We start from the raw sequence: 24,822 nt of genomic DNA on the forward strand, positions 1-24,822 counted from the left end.
AAATTAATTGCAAATTTTCCTAAATTTTAACAATGCCACATTAGTCTTGAGAGGGTATTTCACCCGCATGTATTGTCTGTGTCTTAGTATTGTATAACAAATATAGTTTTACGTAGAGAAGAATCGGCTTTATACTATGATTGTCAGTATTAGAGGGAATTTACCAGCCATTATCAATAAAAGTAAGAATATTATCTAGTACAACTCTATTGGTTTTTTTTTTATATTTTAATTTTGAAGCGAATTATGAAAATTTCTAAGATTTTAAATTTTCTCTTAGCATGTGTGCTTAATTCTTCGTCGTTGTTTATTTTTGTATGTATATTATTGTACGTAGTTTAGAGTACTATGCATATATATAAATGTTCACCTTAAAAGTTGATCCAAATTACTTTGATGGGCAAATAAGCTTAAGTGTAACATAGAATATTCCAAACAAAGATGATCGAAAATTAGAAATTAAGTTATAATGTGAAATTCTATTTGAACACAATACAATAACTTGATAATCAGAATAATAAGACTATTACGCAAAAAAAAATACAATACACTTTTTTTCTAAAAAATAAATAGCGGCACGTCACACGCATATATCGATGGAAATACTTTTTACATAATCTATGAGTATAATGGTACCTATAACCTACTATAGAAATATAGATGTATAGGTATATACACTAAGTTCATGTACTTTCAGGTGTACTTTGTCACAATTTGATGATGTACAAAGAAAAACAGAAAAAAGCTATTGAGAAGTTTACAGTTTATGTTCAGCGCGAATCGTGACTGGAATATTATGAATATCAGCATATAGTCTGACCTAAAACTACTGAACGACAGCACACTAATGAAGCCTTGGGACTGTATCCAAAGCGAACCACACCCGTGGTATATAGTAAGTATTTAAGCATTTCCCATATTCATCGATCACCAACATATGAACCAATGTTTATAGTTCTATAAAAAGTCGATGATGATACTTAATATTTCCAAGTTGAGTATACTAGTCTTTATATACACGTAAATATAATTATTCATTTGAAGCTTAAATATATAAAATTGTAAAGTATGTTGAATATGACTCTTATATGCAACCCCTATATTTGTATAAGTTCAATTCGAATAACTTTTAGGCGGTTTGTGTAGGTATTATACTCTATAACATAATACGGCAAATGATGCATCAAAAAAAAATTATTTTATGTCATTCATCTAAGAATCAATACGTAGAATTTTCTCCAAAATATGCTTATGATATACCTATAATTTTTTTTTGTTAATTAATATAAATGTTAGAACAAAATTAAATGGTATAAAATACTTGGCTTAATAAAGTAACCAAAATTCTTTCATAAAAATTAATTCTCTACTATATAAGTATTATAGGCATGTGTTGTGTAGGTTTTAATAGACAATATTGATTGATTATCATAAAAAAGTTATAAATTATGTGAATACAACGATCATACTAATAAGTCATATTTTTAAAAATATATTCACATACATTTTTAAATTCTATGCTTAAGTATTATTAAATCTAACTTATAGGAATTATTAACGATAAAAAATTTAAAATATATATGTCAATGTATTTGGTAGTGTAGGTTTATTATGTTCGCTTTAAATTACCAATGCATAGAACGTCAGCAAGCCAAAAACAAAAGTAAAATAAAAAAAATTACAGTTAGCCGTATGTTGTGGTAGTTATGCGTTAAGAATTTCAAATGGCGTTTAAAGATACATTGTAGTAACTGTATTTGGAACTTGGAAGTCCTATATTTATATTTAAAACAAGTAATATAATAGATATTAATTACAAATGATGATTCACTGAAAGTCTATTACGAAGACTCTATATGAATCTAAATGGATGTAAACTTTTATATAATACGAAATTATTTCATTTTAATTTAGATTTCTATCCTAGAAAAAAGGCACCTCCTGAAAATTGTAAAATATTGAAATAAGGATATTGCCTATTATAGCGTTAATGTATTGAAAAAATATTGACAGTATATTATTCAATTAATAAATTATTTTTATACATTCAAAAATATCTAAATATTAAATAATCTAAATTGGAAATGTGAAATTGGAATGCTGATAGGTATAATACTATTATGTAGCATTATAATAAATATTTATAAATTACAACTGATTAAAATTTGGTAAAACAATTTTTAAATAATCTATATATTTATCATTACAATATTTAAAAACATATAATATAATATGTAGTTCTTAGTGAATAATAATAAAAATATAAAAATTACGTTACAATAATATACATGCCAATATAATATAACTAGTGACTAATATAAAAACTATAAGTAGTGGTAAGATTGGCGTCTTTTTTTAGTAAGTATGCTATGTATATTTTTATCTTAAATAGTTATTTTTTCTGAATAGTTAGTAACTACTTGTATTAAAACTGTGCATGTTAAAATCGAGGTTAAAATACATATCCTATATAGATAATGTGAAATGACATCACTGAACCATGGTAACTTTAACTTATTAACAGCTAATACATTATTATTTAAACAAACAAAATTATATAACTTTATCTAAAGTATATTCAAAACTTTTTGATGACAAACAATTGAAAAAAACCTTGTTGTAAATAAATACAAGTATTTAATGTCTGTAGGTACCTACGTTTAAACTATTTCTACGCCAAAATATAAAATATAATAATTCTTCTACCCCACGTAAAATTGCCCATCAACCAATTTTCAATAATTTTATATTTAACAATGTGAATTAGAAAATAAAAACTTTCACTTCACGCCTAACACATATATAATATTTTTACCTAATCTGTAGACGCCCATTTTTCATATATATGGAGGCTAAGCAATCAATCAAAACTCTTACAATTTGACAGACATAAAATAATCTTTTTATAATTAATAAAACACTACAAATATTGTATATAAATTGTATATAAATTACGACGATGATTTGATAAATAATATATAACACATAAATGATTTATTATTATGCTCTACTATGTTGTACCAAATCAGCTAGTAATATTTATAATTCAAACTGCACCTAAAACTTAATAAACATCTTAAGATCTTTGTCATAGCATTAATATGTGTTTTTGTACTAACATAAAATATGTTCGTCTAAGACTTAAGTATTCATTATGGAAAAAAAAAATTAATCAACATTATCAACAATATACATACAAATAGATATCAGCAATTTAACTTTTAAAAAATTTCAAATGATCTTGATAAAACAACAGAAATTGTTTTAAAGGGCTAAACTGTGAGTTTTTTAAAGTAACATTTCACAAACATCATTTGAAACCATAAGTTTAAAAGTGATTTTCTGGAGTTATCAAACAAGAATTAATGGTTTTGGCACATAAACTAGAACAAACTATATGATTAAAATGTACTTTAATTTAAGGTCCTAAATACCTAACATTATACTCAGTTTATAGTTTGCTGTAAAATCTGTTTGCACCTACTTCTAATATCAACATTATGATTTATTATAACATTAATAACAATTTTTAATAGTAATGTAAATTATAACTTTTAACCATTATTTAGGATACCAAATTAAAAAAAATATGATATGATAATAAATATATATTATTATATAATGGTTTATGTTTTTACAGTGCACATTTATAAATTTATAAATTTTACTAATTTAGTAAGCTTATGTAAAAATAAAAACAAATTATAAAATTGACTAAAAGATAATTTTCGACGCCCCTTTACGATTTACTTACAGAGATTTAACTTAAGGTATTATTGTTATATGGATTTTCCTCCAACGCGTGACGTCAACATTTATTAAAATTACATCATTATTATCATTATTATTAAGGTAAAAAGTTGTAAGCATTAAGCTAATTTAAGTAATTACAATATTATTTAAAAAATGTCATGAGTATAAAAATAATCCCAAGGTATATTTATTTATTTACCATTTTCAAATAAAAATACATTTAGCTTACAAAATAAAACTAATATTTATATAACTTTTTTAGAAATAAAACCCTAATGGTGATAGAACAATAATTTTGAAATAAAAATTGCGTATCAACTCTAATCATTATATTATTAAATAATGCAGGTCCTTTCAAAAGTATTGTAACTAATCTACCCATCGATACAAAACTACTGCATAAATGCAATTATCACAAAATCATTAATTTATTACAGATGTCTTATCGGAAAATCACCAATGGTATTATAATATACCCGTTTCCTGTATTATGTACTGCAAAAACGCTAAAAACAGTAAGGAATCTAAACGGTACGGTCATACGACAACACAAGATAGTACATGATGTTACGTAAATAAACTAACCGTTAAATTCTGACAAGTTATATATTATGCGAGACACTGGTTTAATGGTGCATTAGAATGCATAAGACATTGTAGGACATGGACGTAGGTAAAATCTTCAATTAACTATAACGGTGTTTGATAACAACAATAGAGGCTCCATAGGTAGGTCGATTATTAGCTACGTTATCTTTTATAAGATTGCTAAATGTACATAGGTACCTATCTTTACGAGTATAATATTATGTTACTAATATGATTTGAAGCCAATCGCTTATAACGATTTGTATTCATATATCTTTCTCGTATAAGTCATCCTCAGTATATATTATAGTTAGTTTAACGCAATGACAATTGTTTTCGTTTTGAATGAAATTTAGATACTTTAATTTGTTACCATGATTTAGCACTACAATACTCCTGAATATTTTCTGATTCGTAAAAAATAATTGTGAACACTTCATTATAATATAAGGATAAGTTAAATTATTGACTTACCTAATATTATTGAATAATAACAATAATCGGAGAGTGAATTTTATATTTAGAAGTTATGGAGAAATACAACATTCCACACAACTTGTATGGAGCTCTGGGACCGAGCAACGAGACCACATCGAACATGATAGCCTTTCTCAAAGGATCGGATTTATACAACAAAATTTAAACGTATTGATTAAAAAAAAAAAATTGTAACATTAACTTAAATAGTAACCATATGTAGTTAGCATCATATAAACATTGTAATACCCTTAACATTGTCTCTTAACAAAAACTAATAACCTTTGTTGTTGATGTTTTTTTAGTTCAATAAAAAAAAAAAAAAAATTTATATTTTATCCCATTAAAGATAACGGATGTTATATTATTATTATATATAACCTTGTTATATGTTTTAATATTTGAGTTTCTTTTACAATATGTAAAGGCTAAAGAGTAAAATAAAAAAAGAATATTTACGTATACATATTAGATTTATAAAATACTGCGTAATCCTTACATATATATTATTATTATTATATTTTAAACACATTTTGAATATATGTTTAAAAATGAAAAATATTTTCTAATTAACTATTTGGATTAAATACTTCAAATATTTAAATAATATGATTGAAAATAGTACACCAAATTATTGGAAAAAATTAAAGTCCTATTTAATTTCAAATATTATTTCCTTGACCTTATCATTATTTCCTTATCCATCAATACCTAACTGATCTTTTGTATATGTCATCAAAATGAGAAAACCACAATTAATGCAATTGGAATTTTCATATTAATATAATATTTCTATATGAGCTTAAATCTAAAACAAATTTTAATTATTGATTAAAATTCTGATAATATTGAATATAACTATAGAATTAACCATTGTAAATCACCCTATCTTTGATTCTAAATTTAATTAATTTAAATTTAGAATCAAAGCACGTCCTTAAATATTTAATTAAATGTAATCGTTTATATATAATTATATCTTATCAACTATGCATGTATAATAAACGTGTTATATGTATAATGTTATTATAATAAACTTAATATAACATTCTAAATAATATGATAGTGGGTGCCTAAAGGAATTTATCAATTATTGGACATTATTTAGATACCAATTTGGAACAGGTAACGATGGTAACATTAATAGGTATATGTTTTGGTACCAATAACAGCTCCGGAAAGTGAGATTATATCCATTCCAAGGACCTCCTCGGGCTCTCTAAATATAACTCACTATAGTTCATAATAATTATTACATTGGATACATATACTTTAATAACTCGATGTATGTGTGTATGTGATAATATAGTAAGAACGAATTATTAAAAAGAAAATAGGAAAGAGAAAGAGAGTGAAAAAGAGAGAGAGAGAGAGAAGGCAAACTGTTCCATACGCAGCCGCCCCAGCAGGTAACATTCTTGAATAATAATTTTTTTACCAGCGTTTAGCTCGAATGGAATCTGCGGCACTCCCAGTCATCGCCGACCGGACGACCTTCAAGTGTCCGTGCACCAGGTTCACTTGGTGTGGTATTTTGTTTTTTTTTTCACGATATATTCGCGTACACAGGTAGATCGAAGAAAATAGGGTCGTGTTTATATTATTAATATCAAATACAAAAAAAAAATCATCACAATGTCTCCGTATACAATAATACAATAGGGCTAATTGTTCGCGGTTATGCTAAAAATTGTTTAACGTCTTATGTTGATGACACGTACACCCATAGTACAATAATCACATGTAATAACCAGAGCAATATGAGTAGAGCCAATACGATGACCATGACAATAGGTAGGTATTATATTCATGTATTTGTCATGCTAAAACCTATTATTACCGGCAACGAAAGTCGTGTTCAATGACTTTTAAGACGCGTAAAAAAAACAAACAAATTGCAAGTGAACACACAATATACGTATTATTTTTGTCCAAATACCTTATAAAAACATAAAAAACCAAACTATCTATCGTTATTTTATTACGCGTAAGGAAATTCAGTTAAAAAAATATTTTGAAAAATACGCCTATGAAATTCTATAAGGAATTTTGCTAAAAATGTATACTAATTATTAAAGGAGCTTTTATTTAACGTTAAATAATTTTAATGTACACATTTTCTAAGTAAGCAAATAAGCAACCAGTCGTATAACGAAATAGTTATAAATCTCATATTTAAACATTATCATTAAAAAAAAATATTTTATTAAAACACCCACTAGTTCATAAAAAAATGATCGATTGGATATTATTTTTGTAATATACTCGTACACACTGATATAATATGACTTAGTGTTATTGTCCTTGTTATTATATTACTGTACTGTAATTATAACAAGATATAATTTAAAATTTAAATAAATTATTACTATTAGGAACATATATTTCTATGGTCCTTTCTAATTTGAAACACAACTTGTTTATCTATTAACATGGCTACATTTGTTTCAGAAAAACTATTTAATATTGTACACTCTGGGCTATACAGAAAATTAATTTAGTGCTACATTATATTTTAGTTTAAATGATTGCTTTTATATGTAATTCATATGATATAATATGATATAATATATGTATACATTTTCAAGAATGATTTAAACTCCATAAATAACGTGTATAAGATATATTTTTTAATGTTCATAATAATTATTTTTATTATATTAATGCAAAAAAGTAAAAACTAATGTAACCATATTTCTAAACACACATAAACTTTCGTAAGAAATTACCTAAATAATATAATATCTAAGTAATTTATTTCTTCTCGCAACAACACATGACTTGTAAAAAAAATTGTATGTGATTATTCAATTAGTCACAAGGCATCACATCTTAACATATAATATGAAATTATTTGTCATATCACTATTATTTAAAGTGACAAGTGCCTAAATATTATTATTTAGTTGACTTGGTTATATTATTAAATAATATATAACGTTGTTATTAACAAGGAATTAATTTTATAATTCAATAGTTTATAATAAAGATGATAACATGATATTAACTAATACGATTAGCCATTAATCAACGTTTTGTTAAAAATATATGATGAGTGATGACTATTAATTTCAAGCTTCTTTTTGTATTTTGCTTAACTCAAATCAAATAGGCGCTGTTAAACTTTTACAGACTATTAAACAGGTAATATATAGTTTTATAGTTTTCTAAAAGTTTTTGTTATAATATTTGTCACAACAAATTAGCTAATCAACTACCAGAACTTTCAACTTTAAATAGTTTTAAACCTTTTAATTCTCCTTGATCTATTCCACTTAATATGTTGCTCAACAACAAAGTCATTAACTGCATACCTATTTTTCGTAAATCATATGCGTTATAAAACTAAATAAAAATAGTAAGGTTAATTAATTTAATTAATAATTTTACTATTAAATAACATAAAACTGGATAAAAATTTTAACGATCTATATTAATTATTGCTAGTTTGAGTTACCATAAATACGATAAAAGTACTGTATATAATAAACAAATTGAAATAGATAATAAACATAAATAATAATAACATATATTTTATAGGAACATTGTTTTCAGCACATTCAATATATCTAATTTTAAATTCTTATCCTTAAGCATGTAAAAAATTAAAACAAAAAATGTTTTACCGTTACTCGATTTGCGGTTAACCGCATATTATAGGATCAATAACATCTTATAAATAATAGCCAACATCGTATCAATGATTTTAATAAACTCTGAAAAAAGTCGTTTAAAACAATCGTACGATGTATTCGATAAGACAAGAAAAATTATTTAATCAATAATTTATATACCATACAGATCGTTAATAAATTGAAATACATTATAACAATTTCAAAACTTCTATATAGTCCAAGCATTTACATATATATATTTTATAATAACGAACATATTTAAATAATTAATTTTAAGATTTAAAAATTTGAAAATTAATCTTACAACAAACATGAACCGAATGTAATTATGAATGAAATTTATCAAAAAAATTTTTTGTTTATATTTCAAACATAAAAAATATAAACGTATTCAAAACATCTTACCATATCATTTAATATTATTAAAATTCAGCTTTCTTATTATAAGAGTCATTACAGCATTAATAAATACAACTTGTACTAAAGTAAGAAAAAAACACGTTTTCCAGTCAGGAGATCAACGACTTAGAATAGTGTACGCATTAGTTAATACGTAGATACATACCTAAACATTCATCGTCAAAATTGAATTCTATACTAAATAACTAAACTACTCGATAACTTCGTCTAAAATCACTATTATGAATTATATAATATAAAGCTGATTGTATAGACTTTATCATGGTATATTGGTATAGTATTTTAAAATGAGTTTAAATAATATATAGTCAACACAAACACAATATTATTCTTAAGAATAATTCAATTATTATACATATAAATATGTCATTATTTATATTTGAAGTATATAGTTCACTAAAAAAATGAATTATATTGTTATTTAATTTTTAAACACTTATATTAAAAATATGTATCAACAAAAATGTGTAACAACTAAATGTTTTTGAATACAATAATTATTTTTTCAGTTAAAATACATAACATTATGATTACATAATATTTTTAATTCTGAGTTTACCAAGATATTTATAAGTTATTCAGTTAGTTTTGTTCATGGTAGAGTAAAAGTGTGCTCCAAAAGTTTCTTACAATAACTTTTTGACTAGAAAATGACATTGAGTTCATACTTTATACTATAAAAAGGTCAGTATTGGGTGTTCAGTATTCACAATAGTGTTAAACCGAGAAACTACAGAAAAACTATAGTAAACTTTACATATTTGAATTTTTTCCCATGTTTTTTATGAAATCTATGAAATTTAGTTTTTGATTTCTATCAACGCCTTTAAGTAGTTGTTCCTTACTTGATTTATAGACATATCGTTATACCGTTATACTATTGTTTGTTTATAAATATAATGAACAATAATATATAAAATCGATCTATTCTTTAGGAATTTTTTCTATGTAAGAATATTTAAACTCCACGAACAAAACTAATATGAAAAATATTATCATATTAACCCATTCAAAACTCAAACCTTATAGGAATATTATAATACAATAATTAATAGTCATTTTAATATTTTCTACGCAGCCACACAAAAACATAAAACCTAAACACATCTTATTTCCACACAGCTATGACTTAATTTAAATTAGACAGATTTTACTTTTGGTTGAACATTCGAGAAAAAAATATGGTTTATACTGTACATGCATGCAGGTAACATTCATTAGAACGTGTGCATGGTATAATAAACTGCAGTGCCGCGTTTAAATACAACTGTCGTGTTTTTAAAGCGTTTTTTAACGTATAACTCTTTAACAACAAACTTTAAAAACACGATAAATTTTAATTTACCATAAAATCCCACGTGACAGCAAATAAGTTTTGTTTACAACTGTCTACTGATTGCGTAACGAAAATATATTTGAGACCGAAAGACGACTATGGACAGTTTAATATGACACTTCTATATCCAATGTGGCAAAACAAAATACAGAACTCAACAAGTTTAGATATACCAGTGTTGGGTAATTTATAATTTTCAACTTGGTTTAAGTAAAAATTACTCGCTATAAAAAAAAAAAACTCTACTGAGATTATACTTCTTCGAGTTAATATAATATTATGGCGTATTTGAAACGGTTTCAAAGACACTACGAGTCGGGAGTGGCTGGGATGTTCGTTTTCGATAACTATAGGTATTTCAATAATATTATGCGTTTCTGATCACGAAATTATGATTTTTCCAGATGATTGACTACCTACTGAAAATAATATAATATTTATTTATATTGAGTTAAACGGGCTTAACAGTCCTGAAATTACGTATTATATAATATGTTGACATTGTTTCGTGTATGATCCATACGCATTACGTATAATATAAGATAGAAGACGAAATAGAAAATTAACGACTCTAACTTAAAAATACGAGTAAGACTAAAATTGGTATCGTGCGCATAATATTCTTAATATTAAATATAGTAATAACTGTAACGGTTATCGTTAACTACGGGCTTAGTTGGTGCGTAAAATGATAAAATTTAAAATACGATAATGATTTTTTCGTAAAAATATTTAGGTATCTTATATTAATTTTACAATTAACTCATAATAATTCTGTTAATCGCGTATAGTTTGTCACAAAACTTTTTCCATAAAAGCATATAAAATGTAACATTCTATGGTGATGATAATATTATATATGTACGTCGCTAAACCAAAAAGAACAAACGGCTAAGGGGCCAAGAGCAATCAATATTGTTTTGAAGAATATTAGAAGCATATGAGATTGTGTACTTAAATAAAATTTTTTATTCTAGCATTGTATAGCTCTAAAGTTTTACCCAATAGGCCTATCTGCAAGACACTATTACAAGAAAATCATTTTTCTCGAATCAAGTACCAAACCACTATGGAACAACAACAACAACAATATATTAAATCTATAATTCGTATATTAAACTCGATAATGTACCTTATAGATGCCATCTACGAGTTTGGTAATCTCTTCGGTCTCCATCTTCGGCTTCGTTAGGATATCCGGTTGGACGTACACACGCACACGCGGCGAGTGCACAGGACACGCACTAAAAAAACGCAACGAATGATGCACAAACGCAAGAAAATCAAACGTAAACCAGTGCTTCCGTGATGCGGTGGAGGTACAGACGAATTTGGGGTTAGGGCCCACTTAGTTGGATGCGCGGAGAACACTGCAGCTGTCGGCGGCGGCGATCGCAGAAACGCGCATCTGAAGAACGTACTGTGGTCGGGGACGGCGTGTGGACACGCGGACTTGCCGGAACACGCGCGCGTGGACGCTGAAGACAACAAACCGTCCGGCTTGAATAACAACAACAATATTAATGTGTACCTATACGACACGGGTGCGACGGGTGTTGTGACGTATCGGTATCGCGTATGGATAATATTATACTGTGTGCCAGCGCGACGGTGAACGGCGTGCGCGAACGGTCACGTTGCCACTGACTACAATATTTATACGACGGCAACGACTAGGCACCGTAACGGCCGTTCTCCGCCGGATCGGTTACACGCGCGCGCCGGGTCTGCCCGCGAGAACGCGATCGTCGGCCGTCCGCGGTTGGGTAGGGACGCGCCGATGTGCCGGTGCCGCCGTTTTTCAGCACGCGCGACCGCCTACGCGGCGAAGAGAAAAACAGCCACCGCGGATGTACTATATATACGTACCTATAACGTACCGCGAGATATGCACATCGGTACATGACGACGCCGTCGTCGTTGTTATTGTTGTTATTATTATTTTAATATATTATTATTATAAAAGACCAGCCGACGATGTTGCCGCTACAGAGTGCTCATATTATGTTATAATGTCTACATTCATGAAGACGGTGTAGCTGGTACCTATATTTTTTATACAGGGTGATTCACCCCGACCAAGCTCATCGCCATTTTAACAGACTTTGTAATGAAATAATTCGAATTCAGCTGATTTGCCATACTTTTTAAACATTATACCAAACTATGGTAGTTTTTGGCATATTTTTTTTTTTTTACCTGCACTTAAGAAATGTGTCGTGTGATGATACATAAACTGTTTGCTGTATTTTAAATGAAAATCGCACTTTTTTAATGTACCTACTTTACGAGTGACTACTCCAAAATTCAAACGAGTATAGTTTCTCGGTTATTAAAATGTTTGTACACTAAGGATGATATTGCTTCTTAAAAATGGTTTAACGAAAATATAAAATAGATGCGATGCTATTGGATGCACTATTTCTTATTATACTTGGCCCCACGAGGCATTTTTTAAAAATTTCGAATGATAATGGATTATATATTGATCACTAAATTCTCAAAACACAGTAGCCAACATATCTCCCAAGTCCCAAACCCATTATTTAATCGTAGACCTATTATCATTAGACACAAAGTTCAATAATTTAACAAGGTAGCTGTTCAATTTTTAATTTTGGAGCGTGAAAATATTCAGAAAAAGTGTAAATGCTACCTATATAATTTATAATAGACAAAAAAATGTGTTGGTCCTCGCATGGAAAATAAAAGTGTTTATCTCCAAAGACACTCCTAAAGAATTAGGTACAAGAAATCTCTATAATTTCATCAATTATGGTCTTTAATACTACCTACCCATATTAATATGTATTTAAATTTCCCAAAATTAGTTTTTTAAAAACTGCATTATTGGAGAAATAAGAACGTAGGTAGTGAGAATGATTGGTGAATCACCCTGTATATTTATCATGTATACATGTATACATGTATATATATATATATATATATATATATATATATAAAGTCGGTGTCCTTCGAGCGACGTCGACTAAGACAGCATCAACTCACGTACCTTGAGTGTTTTATATATTGTATACATAACGTCGTGATATTACAATGTAATGATATAATGTATCATTATTTTGTTATTGTTGCTGTTCAGCGGCAACCATCGTAGTTATGAACCGGCAGGCGACGGATCTTAGATCATATACTATTATACATACATGATCTAATCGATGGACCATCAATATCAGGATATTATCGATATTTTAGCTGTTAAAGGATCGTGCGAGACCAATCGCTATCGCTAGATAATTGTTGTCGACCGCCGTAAGCCATATGGCAACATTGATGAATAATCATTAATCAAAGGTAATTCAACAACATCCTAAAATGTAATTAGTTTTAGCCCCAAACCCACATAAACAAAATTTCCAAATTACCCGGTCTTAAATTGTCCTCCAATAATGAAATATCATTTTTTTTCACTGGCCGTTTTCTTCCGATAAAAAATTAAAAATATAATAATTATACTTTTATTCATTTAATATAAGCGAAAAATTACCTTTGAATTATTATTATTATACTTTTTATACTATTATTATTTTTTTTACCTTATGAATAATACACATTAAATAAATAGCTAAAAATCAGTTTAAAATATCGGCTTAATACTTAAATATTTGGAGAAAATAAAAACTAAAATATTTATCTGTGGAGAAAAAAATGTACAGTTATAGAAATGGTATCTCATTTTTAGGTGTAAACTGGAGACCTGTCTCCTAAATGTTGTTGTAATAGCTGCAGCTAGTATGAGCAGAACTAAATAATGATGTTTTTTATTTGTAACAAAGCAACTAACTAACCAATCCAACAAAATAGTTTAATTAATACACATAAGACTGATAATGATTTTTTTCTCGCACCAATATTCATCTATTTTCAGACCTAAATGCCAAAACATTTTTAAGAATTACAATTATGACGTCACGAAAATCAAAACTAAATAAATATGTATCGTTTTTATAAAATAGGGGGTGGAATCAATAGCTATATAATATATTAACTAAGACAAATATAATTGCGAAAAAATGATTTCAAGCGCTTAGCAATAACAAAACATAATTGTACGTCTACAATTTATAATGTTTACTATTTAGAGAGGTCAGATAAGAATTGTTTTTGATGAAAAACAATTTTAGTTGATGGTCTACTGCATGTAGGAATCATCCCTTACATCGTCTCCTCTCTAACCCAAGTATGGCAGAAATGAGTTAAAACAATAAAAAATGTTAAGTGGTTTTCTTTTTAGTTCGAAGCACAACATAGGCACTTATACAAACAATAACATGGTTACGAGACCAAATTATTTTAAAGAACATATATATTTAGAGTAATAAACTAATAAATTACCTATTTTATTTTTTATGTAAACACATACCAACCCCATAATTTTATTATTATGATGTATTACGAGAGTATAACCAATATGATTAAGCAAATTCATTTGTTTTTAGACACCGACGACGATCGCTTCTTATATGAATGAATAAAACACGGTTAGGTTTAAAATAATACAAGTGCTATTATATGAGTTCTAACATATAAAGTGTAAGCATAAATTCACAAAAAACAGAACGTATTCTTATTCTCACTGCAATCTACTAATGGTATAGAGAATATAACACATCAGACGTATACACACACAACAGTTAGGTAATAATATATACAAGCCAAACTATATTATTATAATGTGCAAGATCGTTTTATAAATGTTTCATATTTTTTAACGAAAATTCGCAATAATTTATATATTTATTATTATTATCTATTCATCGTAAAAATATAAAAAAAACACCCATAACTAATGGTAATATATGGTACAGGCACATATCATTTCTACTTAATTATCAGTTAATACATATATTATATACTGTATAATAATATTTAAAAACGGATAATTAAAATATATCGTAATATTATTAAATCGAATAAAATTGTTAACCAACGCTTTATTTTTTTATATTAATATAACGCATCATGTTTTATTGTTTTCTCATTTTTATTGCCACGTTTTCAATTCGAGCTCTCTCAAAAATATCATGTTTCAAACGTAGTAATATTAAAAATAATATTCCCACTACGAAAAAAATACCTATAACACTTTAATTGTGTTGAAATGCTTTAATATTTCCGTTTTACTCCACAGCGTTTGTCTTTATTTCTTTAAATTATTTTTTAAAGAGAACTCTACTGTATGTTTGAATACCTAATAAGAATAAAATATGATCACTGTTGTTCGGATCGAATGACTTGTATATTAACTTATATGACAATTTATTTTTTATTTAAAGAATATAAATTCACAAACAATAAAGGTTAAAATTAAAGAACATTAATTATCATTATTTTGATTTTTTTTGAAATTCAATTTTATTTGTTATTTTTAAAATACTATAAGATACCCTTACAATATATACCACTCTACTCACCTGATTAAACTTTTAAACTAACATCTCAACTATATGAACAATTGGTATTACTACCTTTACGCTAGGTATAACATTATAACTAGGTATGTATTTCAACTATAAATACAAATTTGAGTTTGTTTTTGAATTTAAGTGAAGCTAAAAGTACCTACCAACTTAAAATAATTGTATTGCACCTGCAGTTATACAACTATTATAATGTCACTGCGGTTTCTGTCAGCTTTAGCTAGGCTCTTGTAAATAGTATAGTACCTATCTACCTAACTACTATATAGTCCATTACATAGGATTTCTTTGAATATTTATAACAGACTTCTAATAATACTTGTTCACCGCTCTAAATAAATTATAATGCATTTATAACATTATACTTTAAAATCATACTAAATTTGAAAAACAACAATCGTACAAAATATGTATTTATATATATTTTTTTATAAACCCTAGTAATGCCTTTATTGTTTAAAAGTTATAAGAAAATCGTAACTGAGAATTACTTTCGACCGTGTTATGTGTATGAAATATGATTATATTTATTATTATTATTTTAGCACATTTTAGTTATGCATGTATGAAAAAACCTACTCGTTTTAATGCCACCAACATAGCTATAATGTGGCTCGAAATGTAGAAAAACTGCCAGGCTTTGATATTTGTGGTATGACTTTTTGAATTCGTGGAATACGAAATAATATAATTTTTCTCGTGTGTTAATAAAAATACGACTGTAACCCCTCTACAATCACAGCTGTGTTAAATAATGTGTCATATAAAACCACCCACAGGGGAAAACATTTGTGGTGGTCGCCCATTATTTAAGTATCTTACATAGGTATATTCATTACCCTATAAGTATCATAAACAATTCGGAAAAACAGAACCAGCGCAAGCAAAAATAGAGAACGAGGCAAAATCAAATTTTACCACCCCTTAAATAAGTGCCACCCTCAGCGTGAACTTATTATCTCCAACTCCGGCCTAGCCGAGCCTAAAGCAGGATAATTACACCCTTACGTATTATAACGTCAAAAACGTCTTTTGTAATCCTGTTTTTTTATTAATTTCTCAAAAAAAAATAATAGTATAGGTTTGTAAATAGTAGTTAGTTTACGAGCACGAGACTGCAGTCATAGAAAACAGCTGGCAAAAATACCGAAAGCTCGTAAATATAACGTACAAATTTACAATCTTCACATTTCGCTGGGATGTCGTCTGTTACACTATATTTACATAATTAAAACATTAATTATATTAATATAAAAATATAATATAAACAATACATAAAGAATTAAAGACAAATGGTTTGATCGAAGACCTAATGAAACAACTACTACGGCAATGACCGAACTGAATAACCGAATGTTTTTAGTATCTATCACTGCTCCGCAGATTTAGAAATAACAACTTACCGGATGTTTTACGACCACAGATGCGTGCGTTTGGAAACTTTCCGCAGAATTTATTATTATACACAATTATATTGTAAGTGTTGGTTTTGTATCTTCCTGATATCAATTTTAAATTAATTTTCCGTTAATTGTACATAGATAGTTCGTCATTCTTCAATGCTCTTTACATTTTTTTTTAGGAACATCACATTGCAATTATTTTAAATACTTTATACCGTCAATTTTATGATGATTTAAATATTAAATCATATACGCTTCAGGCACGGTTTAAAATATTATATATATTAAATTATGGCTTCAACTGGTAGTTCATACAGTCATACAGTGCCAGAACCAGTACCATATTATTATTATAAGTTATCCGATGAACAAAGCCTTAAGATCGTTCTTTAGAAGAAATTCTTCCCTTAGTTGTCATCGTAATGAAAAACTATTATAAAATCGTTATAAGTTGATAAGGTGATATACATCCGTCTTATTGTCAGGTAATCGTGAATGATTTATTCACGTTAGGAATATTATCCTAAATTTGAATAAATCAGATCACCCTATATTATGCAATATGCAGATTGCGACACTACACAGAACCTCCGATATTATAACATACAACCATGGCTAGGAAGAAGACCGACTATATGTTGGTGATGCATAAACCTTATAGACTCGCACACCAGCCCGGAGTTCGGGAAAAAAGCAAGTGAAAACGAAAGTTGAAAAAAAGTGAAAAATAAAATACCATAGATAATAAACAAAATATGCTTGATAAATCACCCTGTACATATTTTCAGAATACAAAATTATAGTTCTTAATATCATCTGCGGTGCACTCTTTCATGAATCTTATTTGAATTCATATAGAATAGTTCTATGGGGTAAAGTGAATACACTTGAGGTCATTTATTATCATGTTATCAAACGAATCATATTTTTTGTGCAAATAGTATATATAGGCACCTAATATCTATAAGTTTTTCCAATGTAGAAAATAGTTATTCTCATTAAGAATAATATTAATTAATTAATGCGAAAACCACGCTCTAAATATTGTTATACAATATTAATTAATTAAAAATGGACGTGCTTTTTAACGTTACATACATTAGGTACCTTACCCATAATATATAGCTATATAAGTACAAAATGTAATAGTAACATTCCGATCGCAAGCAAGCTATAAAATATAGATAGTAGTTGAGCATAATATATAAACTGGGATTCGTAAGAGACCACAATGCAGAGTGCTGACCATTCCCAAAAATATATACAATATGTAGTCTCAAAAATATGCGAGGTGAATTATCAAGCATCCCCCCCCCAATTTCATTCTTGTATAATTAATTTTTCGAACTCTCATTTTAGGAATTTTCAAGGCCTTTAAGGGTACATATTACATTTTTTTAAATGGTTAAATTTGTTTACACCAATGACCCATGATGTTCGAAATTTAATTCGTACAAATAAAATATACTGCAGTCCTCTTTACTATAAATCGTTATAAACGTATGTAATTTTATTATAGATCGAAGTTGTTGATGCATCTAAATCGAAATTCAAACAAGGAGATTAGGCACTGTCTTATATTAGTTCTATATACATCGAAACTTCCATACAACTAAGTCGCACGAGGAACATAAAAAAATTGTAATACAAAGAAATACGTTAAATAGAATTACATATAATATTTGTTACAATGAAGGTCGTGGTTCTCAAAAATAAACGGAAGTTCGATATAATATGAAACCTCAATGTAATATAATATTGGGTACATATTAATATTATGATAAATACCTTTGCCTATTTCTAAATAGGTACACATGTAAATGCGCCACGTAATATAACTACCCATATTTTTATATTAATATAATATAGTACACAACATTGCCGAAACGATTAAGAATGCAAATAGTTTTATATATTGCACACGATATTTTTATTTCCTCATTAAAAAATATATATATACAAAACAACAATAATAATAACGTCTCGCAAGACCCATATTATAATAGGTATATACGAAATGAGTGAGCAGCGCATACCTACATAATATTATATTATTATTATTATTATTGACACAATATAATATTGTTATAGGCAAGTACCAACCTACATAACTTAGGGACCTACCGGAGTTCATAGCGAAATATATACCTATTGACCGTTATTTCGTGTTTCGTATGCATTGCACCGCGTGCACTCCAAACAGGTAATAATAATATTATCATATCATAAAAGTATGTTATTTGATATATTATGGATACGATTATTGGATAGACGGTGTAACGTTGACACGGAAGAATATCATTATGAATTATGATTTAGCAGATGAACGTACCTATACCTACGTCCTACACATATATAAATGATATATTGCATATTGTGCAGTATGTACCTATCAATAGGTATGTACCTACATACACCGTCGTGTCTTCGCACATTATTACATTAATTATTTATATTACGCTTTAAGTAGGGATGAAGAGAGAAAATACTAAACATTTTCTACAATAAAAATATCTAATACGTCAATACGTGTATCATATATGCATGGCGAATAGTGGTCGATTATTTTAATATTACTACCTATATAAATATATAATATTATGTAATATAATATGATAACTACACAAGTAGTGGATTCATAATTTACCTAAAGTAAAAAATTCATTATTTAAAAAATACTACCATATTACCTATGTTTCAAATAATTTTAGGTCTTTATAAAACTATATATGTTTGATAGAAAATTATTTTTTTTCAATTTTTTATTGTTGTATAGATTTTTAAGTTCTTAAGGTTTTGAATGACTACAGTACTGGAGCATAGATATTTAATTCCGAAACTGTATAGAATATTATTCGAAGAATTTTGAAGCATAAAAAAGCGGTTAAGTAAGTAAATGTCGCTCTGCTGTACAGTAGGTTACAAGTGGGTTACTGTAAAGGATGGTATTAAATTTGTATTCACCGATATAATAATTATAATATCATTTATACGAAAAACGATTCTGAGTGGAGACGATTTATCAGTCTAGGATATGTTATACTATATTAATTTATTATAGTGTTATTATTAAAAAAAAAAAAAAAAAATGTAGATAGGTACCTGTAAAATAAATTCCAAATTAATCAAATAGTATTCATTATGTACCTAACAAAACAACTCACTCAGTCCATTCATAGCAGGGACGCCCGGAGGGAGGGGCCAGTGGGGGCCATTGCCCCCCCCTGAGATTTTTCGTGTCACTTACGAAATTGGAAGTTTTTTTACATAAAGTTGATCTTGAGCGACTATTCGACAATCCTTGTATCTAACAAGTCATATAGGAGGTATTTAATCGCAATAAAAGACATTACGATTATTTGTTCTTTCTTATAAATATTAGAACTAATAGTGTAATTTTATATAAAGTTAAATTTGTTTTTATTTAAAAAAAATTTTGTTTGCCCCCCCTGAGCTGCATCTCTGCGGGCGTGCCTGATTCATAGTATAGATATTGTATACAATTTATTATAAAGTATTAATATAATTCATTAACGACATATTAATAATTTAGCTATTAATATTAGAATATAACGTATATTCTAAAAATGAAAGTACCCACAAATAATATTTTCAAATTCCAACTATAACTAAAAATTGTATTCTTGTTTATTTAATATGTAATTTCATCCAGATTTTAACTTAAAATAACTATGAAAAAAACGGTTTTTGAATAGTTTTTGGATTTTTATTTTTGGCAGCAGAATTAACTACTTACGAGAAGCTTTGTTTTAAATTTTCAATCCTAAGCTATAAAATTTAAACGTTTTATAAATTTTTAACAACTGAAGAATTTGTAAATTTTCAATTAAATAAATGTTGCCGAAATTTGAACTTCAATGATTATAAAAAAAACGTGCCTATATGTATTTTTAATGTTTTCCAACTGCTATTATATCAACTTATGGGGAACCTTGTATTAAATTTTCAAGTTTTTTAACCCAACGAATAACATTTTATTGACATAGATTATAGAATAAAAGACTAAAAAAACGGAAAATTTCAAATGTCTATAAATAACTAAAAAATTGTTGAAATATTTTGAAAATTTTTATCAATTATAGGAAATCAATAAAATAAACATATCGTGTAAATTTTAAGTTTCTATAGTTATTCTTTATTGAATAAGATTTAAATAAGAATATCGGTACAAGAGAAATTGAGTGAATATCCTTGAATATTGTTCAAATGCTCATAAAAATTTAATTCGGATTTCTAGTAGACATTTTTTATTTGATATAAGTAGACAAACTCATGAAGAATCTTGTATTGAATATTTAAATCTTAGATATAAAAGATAAATAAATCCGAAATATAGGTACCTACCAACAACTGCGTGTATATATTAAATCCGTGGTATATAATGTACCTATATATATGTATAGGTTCCTACTTAATTATTAAAAAATTCCCCAGAGGCGTTTAATAATTATATAATTATAATATACATACCCATGTAAGTACGTTAAATACTTAAATGGATAAGTATGTCCTTATGACAATAATTTATAATGAAACGACTACACCCTTTCTTTATCCTTACGCAGAATTATCAGGTATTATTATATAGTAATGGTATATTGAACTTTATTCGATATCTTATAACAACTTCTTGACTTTTTCATTGTTGTGCAATTTGTGTGTTACCTATATACCTGTATATTTAAAAAAAACTCACAAACTGCGATTATGCTTTTTATCTGAGACCTTCAAACTGCAATTTTCACATTTCACGATCATAAGAATAGGTAGGTAACTATATAATAGGTATTGTTCAGGCGACCAATATTATACAATTTACTACTGTGTATTTTAAAACTACTGCCGGTATAAAAATATACAGGAAACATGCAGGCATTTATTTTTAATATAGCTGCACGATAATGCAATGTCCTGCCTATAGGCGCTATAGCTATACCTACCCCTAAACTTAAACATTATATACATATATATGTATACAACATATTTTCGCATTTATTTTCGAATGAAACATCATTGATCTATATGACCTATAGGTAGATCGTATACACTTATACGGGTGGTGGGTGGGTTGAGTTTATGCATGCCAAATGATGATTATATACTAATTTTTTAATATTTTAATACATATCAAAGTAAGACATGATTTTAAATTTTCGCGATTTTTTGTATTAGGTGCCGAAGGAGCAAAAGTGTCTTGTTATAAACTTATATCCAACAGAAACGATGGCGGCGCCGTGGAAGCAATGCGAAAGCACATCCCGCAGCGTCGTCGGTTAAAACGGAAAAAAAAAACTTATATCCAACAAACTTCAGTTTTTCAAATGAGAATTGTCTTTTTATCGGATAATTAGTGGATAATTTTTCTACAACTTTTAAAGTACTTAGTTCAAAATTTGAACGCGAGTAGTTTTTGGTCACTCAACTGTGTGTACCTACTAAGGATAATAATTCAATGAAAATAGGCTTAGAAGATTTGGTGGCAATGGTAATACGAATATATTTTAGTAATTTATAATAATCTATCAATAATTAATAATTGTAATTTATAATAATGGTCTTAGTATAATAAATACTAAATCCCAATAATCAATATCAGTATATCACATAATAGGTATATATTATTATAGTTTTGTAAAACTATTTTTAAAGATTATTATATTTAACTTGATAATCGAAAAATGGTTGAATTCTTAAAATTTTTAATTTAATAATAGACAGTTAGTTTTAAAAGTTTTAAAAAAATTGATCACTACCTAAATGATTAGGTATTTAGGTAACAGATGGAAAATTAATTTTACTTTTGTCGATAACACAATCAAACCTAATAAAAAGGCGGTAGGTAGGTATGTAGACTACATAATGTAGTAGGTATACTTTGTTATAATTTGGTTAATTATAATAGAAATAATACTAATAATAGTACCTATCAGAATCTTATAAAAAAAAAAAAATACATTTATAATAGGTACCTACCTATGTCAATAAGAATCCCATTTTCGTTCAGTTAGCGTATCACCAAAACTTTTATGCCACCATCTCTGTACAACTTTACTTGAAGTTCTTCACTGATAACTTCGATTGACTGGTATAGTGGCATCACAGAATCTAGGTAGGTGCTTAGGTGTTAGTTATACTTCAGTTGTGGTTCACAGAGTCCAAGAAGGGCCCTAGCTAAACTTACTCTACCCTACAGAAAATTGTGAAATTCAAATTTTAAATCCACGTAATTTTTTTTTAACTTTAAGCAGAATTAAAATTACTGCCGAAATTGGTTAAACTTACAAGATACAACTTAAAAGATACAACGAAAAAAATATTTATAAAAACAACACGCATACTAACCCAATTGATTTCGCATGGTTATTTCATGTTGGAGACGTATACAATTCAAGTGCTGAAGTCCTGGAGTAGAGTGCACCAACTTCAATAAATTAATAAATCAACCTATGCGATGAACTATTATTAAAATTAAAAATTAATTTCTATTGCTACACTGCTGATAGTCGGAAAATCAAAATCAAAATCTTTGAATCTGTAAATGGCTCTTTTATTGTTTAATGTTTATTATTCATTAAATCATAACAGATTAGGTAATTAATTTTGTACTTAATATCTAAATAAATAAGGCTATGCTCATTGTATGATTATGAAAAATAACCTAAAAAAAAAAAATAAAGTTTTTGTTTCCATTGAAAAGTTCATATGTCATAATAAATAGTATAGGTACCTACCTAAGACCTAATTTTTTAGTGTCCAAAAAAGGAAAAAGTTATTGAAACCCTCAACCATGAAAAGTAGCGTTGCCACTATTATACTTATACCTAGGTAATGTAATATTATAATGAAAAACATTTGAGGTATATTTATAGGATTCTGGATACGTTCTACATCCAACAATGTTTCCACTTAGGTATTTTATTATTATAATAGGTAATGTATCATCTTCATTATTATTTACGTTAAAAGGTATTATAAATGTATCATATAACTTTTTTTTTTTTATTTGAATTTGGTGAAAAATGTATGGTGTCTGTTCAATATAACAAAATTGTTTTACCTATCAAATGTTATAAATACACTAAGTATTGTATAAGCGAAAGATACAATGTAAAGAAGATATTTACCTCCGCAAGCCATGCCAAAAAACAATTTTGAAGTTAATACCTAGCTGGATATGATAATTAGATATGTATGTTGTGCTCTTTAGTCTTTATCTGTCATGAACCAGAGTTTTATAGTTATGGGGATACTAGTTTAAAACATAGAAATGAGCAAATGGATGATAGCCAATGGGTTTACCCTTGGAGTTTGGAGAAGACTTGCAAAAAGCAAAGGCACGAATAATGTTTGAGACTTAGGAGGGCTGAAGCCTTACTATAGGTAGGCAGTTATATAGAATAAATTTAAACAAATTTAAGAAATGTTGAGGGGTAGCCCTTTAAGCCCCTCCCCCACGATTTGAGTCTATTACAGGAAGCATGGCGATATTACTAACTAACCACCTACATAACTCTGTCAAATATTAATGGGACATGGGCGTTTTAACAAATGTTTTTAGTAAACTCTAATACTGTTTGGTTCTTAAAAATGAAGATGGCATTGATGGAATATACCTTATTTACTTGTGATGCATTAGAAGTTAGAACAATAGTGAAGAGAGGAAAAAAATAATTGGATGTAGCTAATAGTTTTAACTTTAAATAACATTATGGTTATGTTTGAGAACTTACATATTCATAGGCGTATTT

The 24,822-nt window shown here is 27.6% G+C and overlaps 1 protein-coding gene across 1 annotated transcript in view; it reads right to left on the bottom strand.

The window, feature by feature from the left end:
* Window positions 1-11,919, bottom strand: part of IRSp53 (Insulin receptor substrate 53 kDa) — a 111,487-nt gene extending 99,568 nt beyond the window's left edge. Inside the window, exon 1 of the mRNA XM_089219293.1 lies at window positions 11,342-11,919. Coding sequence (XP_089075419.1) covers window positions 11,342-11,386 — 45 coding nt within the window. The 5' untranslated portion in view covers window positions 11,387-11,919. The remainder of the gene's footprint in view (window positions 1-11,341) is intronic.
* Between the last annotated feature and the right edge of the window lie 12,903 nt (window positions 11,920-24,822).

This window comes from Diuraphis noxia, unplaced genomic scaffold (assembly GCF_037042655.1).
Source record: "Diuraphis noxia isolate RWA-SAM2 unplaced genomic scaffold, SU_Dnox_SAM2 contig0002, whole genome shotgun sequence".
NCBI lineage: Eukaryota > Metazoa > Arthropoda > Insecta > Hemiptera > Aphididae > Diuraphis > Diuraphis noxia.